The 9,369-nt window shown below is 55.6% G+C and overlaps 1 protein-coding gene across 1 annotated transcript in view; it reads right to left on the bottom strand.

Annotated features, from left to right (window-relative positions):
- Positions 1-26: 26 nt before the first annotated feature.
- Positions 27-9,369, bottom strand: part of LOC138176321 (potassium voltage-gated channel subfamily KQT member 1-like) — a 9,868-nt gene continuing 525 nt past the window's right edge. The window contains exons 2-4 of the mRNA XM_069107125.1: positions 2,249-2,375; positions 872-950; positions 27-395 (exon numbers count right to left, since the gene is read on the bottom strand). Coding sequence (XP_068963226.1) covers positions 215-395; positions 872-950; positions 2,249-2,375 — 387 coding nt within the window. The 3' untranslated portion in view covers positions 27-214. The remainder of the gene's footprint in view (positions 396-871; positions 951-2,248; positions 2,376-9,369) is intronic.

Raw genomic sequence — 9,369 nt, 5'->3', positions numbered from 1 at the left:
TGTGCATGTGTGTGAGTGTGTGTGAGAATTGTATGTGTGTATATGGGAGAGTGTGTGTTTGTGTGTGCATGTGTGTGAGAATTGTATGTGTGTATATGGGAGCATGTGTGTTTGCATGTTTGTGCGTGTGTGTGCACTCAGCAGCAAGTTTTCTGATGACATTTAGAAGCCAAACAGCCCTCTTCTTACAGCCTGGGCCAGGGCCAGCCCCTCCTCACCTGCCCCAGGAAGCCCAGATGACACGCAGCAGACCCCGGGGCCGAAGGACGGGCCGAGGCTGGGCGCCCCTCCAGCTCACCTGCCGATGGATGAAGACCACGGAGCCCAGGAGCCGCCATGTCCCGCCCTGGCGGTCTACGTGCAGCATCCGTAGAATCTGCAGGAAGCGAATGCCCCTGGGGACAGAGCAGAGCAACTCCTGAAACTATAAGCCTGAGCCCCCGTCCCTCCCCTTCACCCTCTGTTCATCCATCCATCTTCTCACTGATCCACACACCGCATGCCATCCCCCATCGCCAGGCCTCTGCACCCACTGCCCCAAGGCAACACCACCTCCCCAGACTACCTCGCATTTGTTCACCGTGTATACAGGTGTCTGTCCAATCTGAATGCCAGGATCCTGGGGGGGGGGAGCCAGGCACAGAGGGCTTTCCACAAGTGCCCGTTGCCTGGTGGATTCATCAGCCAGTCTGAGGTGACTGCCCTACCTGTCTGTTCCTCAACCCCCCTTAGAACCCTCCACCCAGCATTTGGAGGAGGCACATGGGAGACAGGCAAGGAGGCACGAGCTGAGAGGAGGCATCTCCAGGAGGGACGCGGTCCTGGAGGCCCTCCCTTTTGTGGCCATGGCTGAGAAGGAATGATCGATTACCTGATAGCTGACGTCGCAAAGACCTGTCCCTTGGAGCCCACGCAGAGCACAATCATGGAGGCCACAACCACAATGAGGTCTGCATGAGGAGAGATTGGAAGGCGAGAAGCTTGACCTTGTCACCGCTAACCCACCAGGCAGCCTTCCCCTTCGAGAACAGCCCCCAAACACTCTCTTGAAGGAGGTCCCTGGGACGGGAAGGCACCATGTAGTCACTGAGGGGAGGCAGCCCTGTCCTCAAGTGGCTGAGAGTCTTATGAGTGGGAAAAGCAAGGCCAGGGCCCTCTGACACTGGAGTCACAATGCCTCTGGTCCAGTCCTCACTTTCCTGCTTAGGGGACTTTGACCTAATTCCTGCCCCAACCTCTACAGGCCTCAGATTCCTTAACTGTAAGATGAGCTCAGGCCTGAAGACGCCCTGCGTCCAGGCTGTGGTTCCTGATAGTGGCTCACTTTTCAAAAAGATTCTCTTATTCCATGCCCAGTACAGGAGTGTCCTGGCTGGGGCACAATGGTTGCTGTACCCATGGGATGTGAGCTCAGCCCTACTCAGCCAGCCAAGGGCACAGGAAGGAACTGAGGTGGTCTGGGTTGGAACCTTAGCTCTGACTTTCTACCTTCAGAATCTAGGCCCAGGCCCTTCCCCTCTTTGGGACTGTTTTCCACCCGTCCAATGAGAGGCATTAGCCTCTGGGGCCGCCAAGGTCGCTTGGGATGTGGAATCCCGTGCCAGCCTGCTGGCAAAGTGGGTCCCTAGCCTACTGGCCCCTGCTTCTTAGAATAGTCCCAGCTTTCCACACTCTCAAAACCAGATTTTCATTGGACGATAATCCCCAAGTTACTTTCATTTGATCCCTGGGAGTCCCTCAGACCCCTCCAGGCACACCCCTGAAAACCATCAGCATGACTGTGAACAGCTCTCACCCAAACAAACCCCAAGCAATGTCCCCTCCTCTGACCCGAGCTTGGGGCTTCCTCAGGGCTCTGGGTTGGATCAATGGGCCCCTTCGTGAATCTGAGGGTGGCATGGACAGGGGGATGGAGGCCGGGTCTGCTGCCAAGGCTGGGGACCTGGGCACAGCCAGAAAGTCTGAAGGCTGTTGGCCTTCATGTCCCCATCTATAAAGTGAGGAGGGAGCGGGACTGAAGGGACTTTAGGAATCTCCTTCCTTGGGCTGGGACTCCTAACAGAAGAGAAAGTGAGGCATGTCCATATCTGCCTTGTGCCTGGGTGGCCTCTCTCTGGGCCTCAGTTTCCCTCTTGTCGAAGGCCAGGATTGGATTGTGCAGTCTGTGGGATTCCTTCCAGATTAGCTTTCCCCTTTCTGAGTCAAGAATGCCCACATCGAGGGGCCCCGACACTAGGCTCCGACTCACCGATGATGGAAATGGGCTTCCTCGCAAAGCGCAGCCGTCCCCAGATGCCCACGTACTTGCTGCGGCATCCCGCTGACCACAGACGAACCACATACTCCGTCCCAAAAAATACCACAAGGACAATTTCCTGTAAAAAGGAGAGGGGAAATGCCATGAGTGCTTGGCTTCATTTGTGGGTCAGGGGCCCTGTGGGGCGTGCTGGGGGCGCCTCTGACCCAGCAATGGAAGGACGCTCTGCCCATGGACCAGCAGGGCCAAAGGAAGGAGCCCCCAAGCATGCAGTGGTTATGAGATGCCAAGGCCTGTGCTGAGAGCTGGGATAGAAATACAAAGACGGCCCCTGCCTTCGGAGATCCCCCACTCCGATGGGGAGAAATGGGAGGGGAGTGTTTCCTTTGAGGTGTCTCAGGGATGGGGGCGGGGGGACATGGAGCATGTAACTGTCCTGTCTGGAATCCCAGGAGTAGCTGTGAGACTGTAGTTAACTGTGGGGAGGGAGGACACCCAGAGATGGGGCCCATGTCCCATGGAGGGGGAAGAGCTAGCAGGGAACCCTAACTCCTAAGCAAAGATGCCAGCTTGGGGCAAAGCTCCTTGATGAACCCCTGAGGGAGGGAAGGAGCTGCCAAGGGCAGGAATAGTCATACTTCTGCTGGGTTGCTCCCTCAGCCTGGCTGAACTCCCCAGTTCTAGGACTTTCTAAGCTCCCCAGGACACCGAGGGTCCGGAGGTTGGGGAGGGGACAGGGCCCACTGGGGGCTCACTGAGGCTCTGAGCTCAAGTAGAAAAGGGAGACTGGGCTCTGGCTGGGAGTGGGGCAGGTTCAGGAGGCCAGGGAACTGTAAGGGCACATGCCCAAACTATCAAAAGACCTGTTTGCTGAGCTGGCATCAAGATAGTGGAAGGGAGAAGGGGCTGCTTTCTTCCCCTGACTCATCAATGTTGTGCTTCCTAGAGGGCCACACTCTGTGGTCCATTGGCAAGTACGGAAATGGAGTCCCCCCCCGAAGATGGTGGCGGACCGAGGACCCCTCCATAGGGCTGCCACTAGGGTCTCTGGGAGACGAGGCCTCGAGGGAGAGACCCATCTTTCCCTCTCGATGTCTGAATAAAGGCTTATTGACATGGGGAGGCCCGCCCCATCAGGGCGGTGTTTGGCTCCTGGGCTGGCCGTCCTTCCTGGGCTCACACAGAGACGCCCAGTCTGTCGGCAGCCGGGCCAACACCTTCCCCTCCCCGTGGCCCAGAGGAAGACAGAAATCGTGTGTGATGTGTGTGCTCAGGTGTGCCTGCCCTGATGAAGCTTGTTCAAGACAAGATCCCAACAAGTAACCCAGTCAGGGCAAGGAAGATGGACTGATTTTGGTCACCCCATTTCTGTATCCCTGCCAGCAAAGGTCAGAAGGGCTTCCCTGCTCTCCCTTGGAGCACCGCCCCCAGGAGCACAGACCCTGGGGTTCCAGAAAGCGCCATGTAGCTGTGCTGGACAATATCAATCGCCTGCTCTGCACAATTCAGGGCAGCTCCCATTTCACAGAGAAGGCTGAGGCTGAGGAACGTTATGTGACTTCCCTAGAATCCTCCAGACAGGAAGTGTCTGACACAAGATTTGAATTCAGTTCTGCCTAATTCCAAGTCCAGCATTCTGTTCACCATGCCTGGAGCGCTGACCCCAGACTCCAGGCCACTTGTCAAGTCCCATCGCACATCCTACCGACTTTCCACGCAGCATTCCAGTCAAACTAGCCATTTCCCAAGCATGGCCTCCATGCCTTTGCAGATGCAGTGGTTCATGCCTGGCGTGCCATCCCTCCTCACAAAACCTCTAATTCCCAGCTTTCTTGAAGACCTGGCATGACCCTGCCATCTTCCCCAGGAAGGCCTCCTCTTCTCTCTGCCCTCCTCACAACATCTCTGTCTCTGTTGTTTCCCCAGGAGAAAATGTCAGCTCTCTGAGGGCAGGAGTGGTTTTCTTTTTCTTTCCTTCTTTTTCTTTCTTCCTTCTTTCCTTTCTTTCTTTCTTCCCTTCTTCCTTCCCTCTTTCCTTCCTTCCTTTCTTTCTTCCCTCATTCCATCCCTCCTTCCTTCATTTCTTTCTTTCTTTCTCTTTCTCTCTTCCTTCCTTCCCTTCTTGCCTCCTTCCTTCCCTCCTTCCTTCCTTCATTTCTTTCTTTCTTTCTCTTTCTCTCTTCCTTCCTTCCTTTCTTCCTTCCTTCCTTTCTTCCTTCCTTCCTTCCTTTCTTTCTTCCTTTCTTTCTTCCCTCCTTTCCCTCCTTCCTTTTCTTCCTTCCTTCCTTTCTTCCCTCCTTCCTTCCCTCCCTCCCTTCCTTTCTTTCTTTCTTCCCTCTTTCCTTCCTTCCTTCCTTCCTTTCTTGCCTCCTTCCTTCCTTCCTTCCTTCCCTACTTCCTTTCTTTCTTCCTTCTTTTCTTCCTTCCTTTCTTTTTTCCCTCCTTCCTTCCTTCCCTCCCTCCTTCCTTCCTCCCTTCCTCCCTTCCTTCCTTCCTTCTTTCCTTCCCTCCTTTCCTTTGTATTTCAGTGCCCTGCCCAGAGCCTGACACATAACAGGCCTTTAATGGCACCTTCAAGGCCCACCATGGCCCAGCAGGTCCCCAGCAGACAGAGAGCAGGGATGCTGAAGGGGAAATGGGAGAAGCCTGGAAGGCTGTGGGCTCTGCCGTTCTCTGCCCACATCCTTCCTTCCTTGCCCTGGGCCCAGGCATCTCGGTTCCAGGCAGGCAGAGGCAGACTTCCCTCAGCGGGCTCAGAGCATACCCAGAGCTCACCCCCCCAGGACTGTCGCTGTCCCTGTTCCCTGCATGTCCCGAATTAGGCTGGAGTCGCGCTGCACAATCCAGCCTGGGCTGTTCATGGAGAGCTTTCCTGGGCACACACAACATTTGGAAAGTTTTAGTTTTCCTTTTGTCTGTGGGTTTTAACCTTGAGGAATCTTAGGGGTTTTGTTTGGTTGGTTTTTTCTGTTTCTTTACAGCCAGCCTTGCTTTCTAGTGTCCTTCCCCCAGGGCAGGGCGGACCTTGAGGATGGACCTCTCCCTCTCAGGACACCAGGCTCCACATTTTCATGGGCAGGACTTGGGGGGCCCTAGGGTGGCTATTTCTGGACCACACCCACCAGCCCAGCCACACAGCTACAAACACCCACTCAGTCAGGGCTCTGGCATCGTGGGCCCTCCCAGTGGCCTGATCCATTTAGACCAACGAGCCCCTCTCCCCACCCCCAGTCGTTAACCAAGAGCCAACTCTCCCGGAGCCTTGGCACTTGACCAGAGAGCGGCCGTTTCCAGTGGTAAGCCCTTTCTGAACGTACATACCTCGTTAACCCAACTCTACAAAGCCGCCTATTTTCAGCCCGACTCGGGTTTCCATGGGCCTCGTCTCCAACACAAATAGAGGTACAAGAGAGACCGCTGTTTGCAAGAGCAGACGCTATGGGGAGGGTGCAGCTCCTTCCGCGCCCGCCCCATCACCTCAGTCCTCAGCCTCGCCTCTCCAGGTGCAGGACAAGCACGGCATTCATCCCAGGCCTCCCCTCCTCACTCCCCCACCCCTTCCCACCAACAAGACAAAACAAGCCAGGGCCTAGTAGGGCAAGTAGATTGAGGATTTAGGGCTTTGGGGGTCTTTGAGAAGGGGGTGGCTCCACCAGGGAAGGTGGGGTGCAGAGGAGAGTTCCAGGCTGAGATTCAGGGCACCTGGGGCCCAAGCCTGGTAGGGATAACAAACCTGTTTCCTCTTTTGTTCAAGGACTGTCGGAGACCAGATTCCCTCTCACATTCCTTCCAGCTCATGCAAAAACCAACCAGTTCAACAGCTAAATATCCCTCCTGAACTCAGTGGTCCGAGGTTCAAGTCCAAGCCCTGTTCCTCCCTGCCTACTCATGGGCCCTTGGGCAAGTCCTTTGGCTCTCCACTAGAGGTCCTAGAGCCAGTTGGACTCTGGACCCGACAGAGTCTCCGAGGGGGCTGTGATGAGGTCTGGGCACCTCCTCCTCCTTTCTCCCGGTTCTGCCCCTGACCTGAAGGACAGGAATTGTTCTAGTCTTCCCTAAATCTTATCTTCTTGAGGCAAAACACCCCAAGTTCTTTCATCCGAGGCTTCCTCTTGTCTCTCCCTCTACTGAGAGGATGGGGCTGGGCTCAGAGGCCCCTACTGTGGCCTGAAGACCCTCTCCTGATGTTCTCCACTGGTCAAAGAGAATGAAGAGGAGTGTTGGGAGGAGAAGTGGTGGGGACAGTGCTGGGGAGGCTTGAAGAAGTGCTGTGGGAGGCTGGAGGACAGGCGAGGTCTCCATCAGCCTCTATATGGGTTACGTGGTTATGACATAACATGTGGTTATGACAATGAATTCCATTTGGGGCATGTTGAGTTTGAGATGTTGGTTGGGCATCTAGACAGGATGCCCAATGGTCAGGGGGCAACAGAGGCCTAGAGGGTCAGGGCTTGATAGAGAGATCTGGGAATCATTGGCAAAGAGATCATGATTGGAGCCATGGGGCATCCTTTAGAGCCTTGGGCCCCCTCTACAAAGCCCCACCCACGCTGAAGGGAAGGGCCAGGTGGGGGTTTCACAGGCTCCCTTGCACCCCAGCAGTGACAAACCCTCCATCCTCCAGCCCTAGCCATTCATCATGAATTCCCAAGGCCCCCAGCATACTCCCAGATAATAAAGGGGGGAGAGCTGAGCTAGCCTTGCTAAGAAAGTATCCGGGGGCATGGAGGCAGGGGTAATGGGCCAAGCTTTCCTCCCTAAAGCCAAGCAAAACCAAAGCTTTACCTAAAAGCACCCAGGTAATCTATTTGAAAAGCTGCTATGGCCGGCCAGTCCTCTCTGTCCAAGGTGACCACCTGAATCGGCTCATCTCCATGAAGATGTCTGTGGCCAGCCATTCCCCTGGCCAGGTTGGACAGTCAGACTCATGCTGCCTTCCTGGTCTCCATGAGGAGGGCCATTCCCAGACACCAGGCAGTCAGGCCTGCCCCAGCTAACAGCTGCTATCTAGTCTCCAAGTTCACCCAGAGAGATGGGAGCCAGAGAAGAGACCTAAGACCAGCCCTTGTGCCCAGCTTCATCCTTACACATGTGATGCAGTCACAGCCCCGAGACCCCCCCCCATTTTACAGATGGAGAAACTGAGGCCCAGAAAGGGGAAGGCCACCTCGTAAGCCAGCAGCAGAGCGAGGATCGGGGCACTGCCAACATTCTCTCCACTATGACCTTCTGGAAGACTTGCTCTCTGATCTGCCTGCAGACAGCTCCGGCATGCCCTTAGGACCAGAGGTCCCTGGGGCAGGGATGAAGAGAGGGATGGGGGGATGATCTCCAAGGCCAAACCCAGGAAGATGCCGCTGTTGCTCGCCAAAGGCTCTGCTGGCCATACGGGCCCTGATCCAACTTTCTGTCAAAGGGCTTTGTGGGGCTACTAGCACATGTCCAGGTGCTGAGATCTGACTCACCACAGAGTCCCTAACAAAGCCTCTTTGCAGAAAACATCCCCCTGCGGGGTGAGCCAGGCCTTTCTAGCTCCCCTCTGCTCCTCACCCCATACAGAGCTTGAATCCCCCTCTAGCTGGGCTCCTGCCGCCCTCCATGGAGGGTGCCATCCAGGAGCACTGGGCATTCCTGCCTTCCCCATTCCCACACACTTGTGCTTCAACACAGTCCTGTTCCGCCACCTAATTATAGCCTCCTTGGGCTAATGATCGATCAAAGGAAATTCTAACTCCTGGCCCAGATAACACAGGCCACCCCACTGACTACAGGAGGACTCGAGAGGAGATGGCGAGAGCCTTCATCCAGCTAGAGGCAGGAGGCACCTGGGGAAGGGGAGCCTCAGTGTCCCTGGCCCTGATGTTCTCAGTCCTAAGAGCCCTGGAGGGGCTCTTGTGATGAGCCTGGGCTAAAATTCTACTTCAGAGCCCACAAAGGCACCTCCCTCTTTGACTGTCTGTGTCCCAGTTTTCTTGGGCACCTGGGGTTCAGGCTTCTCGCCTCATCCTGCAGTAACGAGACCTATGGAGCCTTCAGAGCTGAGGATCACCCCACAGGGGCATCCTGGCTACCCCTGAGAGCCAGGAGGTGGGAGGCTTACAGGGAGCCATGCGAGACAGGGCTCGGCAAACAAGGCTGAGCGAAGGCCCATCCTCTCGTCCCTCATCACCTCCTCTGTGACCTTGGGGAAGCCAGCAGAGGGAGAGTGAAAACAACCACAGGGCTTGGGGAGGGCTGTCTCCTGCCACCAGGCTCTTAAAATGTAGGAAACTGCATCAGGGGTCTGAGAACTCACCATACTCTCCATCGACTCAGGCGCTCTCTCCACTGATACAGATAGCCACACCTCTGAGCCGGCCCATCCTGAGGACCCCTGGTCCATGTCCTCCCCTAAATTCATCCCAGGAGTGGCAGCCCTGGTCCACAGCTTGGGTCCCTGGTCTGGTCTCATCCCCACCAGTCCCCACCCTTCATAAAGTCCTCAGGACACCCGTCTATTTACACCCACCCCAGACAGGCATCTCCAGTATGTTCCTCAGAGCTGTATGCCTTACAGTCTGCGCAGGAAGCCTAGGGTCAGTAGAGAAGCTGTGCTTTTCCTCACACCTGCTCTCTTCCTGTTGCCCAAAATGCAGGTTGAAAAGGGATTCTCTGTGGTCAGAGGGCCCCCCCCCCCCCGTTCCTGCCTGTGGCTAACTTTGTCTAGGTGCCTCAAGCCCCAGGGGCATTCTCCAGGACATAACCTCCTGGAAGAGAGTTCTGACCATTCATGACCATCCACACAGAGAAGGTCAAATGGCTTAAGAGGTGAACACTTGGAGGGAAACCCTGCAGACTGAGCCTATTGCTGTGTCGATCTCGGTGGGGCAGCTCAAATGGACAAGTGGCTTCATGACCCATGGTTTGGGGGGGTTTACAAAGCCTCACCTCCAATGGTGGTAAGCAGGGAGTTCCCAGATCATGTCTCCATCTTATAGATGAACAAACCAGGACTATGGGAAGGTAAGCCATGCATCCCCCATCCCCCAGCCATAGAGCTGTGGACCAAGACTCAGGATGTTCCATCCAGTTCTCTTTCCATTAGGCTGTCCTGCCTCATCATGGTCACCCAA

Source organism: Petaurus breviceps, unplaced genomic scaffold (assembly GCF_028583685.1).
Source record: "Petaurus breviceps papuanus isolate PSGF00001 unplaced genomic scaffold, PetGlider_PUasm1.0 85708, whole genome shotgun sequence".
NCBI lineage: Eukaryota > Metazoa > Chordata > Mammalia > Diprotodontia > Petauridae > Petaurus > Petaurus breviceps.
Note: the sequence above shows the minus strand (reverse complement) of the source record. Positions and strands in the feature narration are given on the sequence as shown.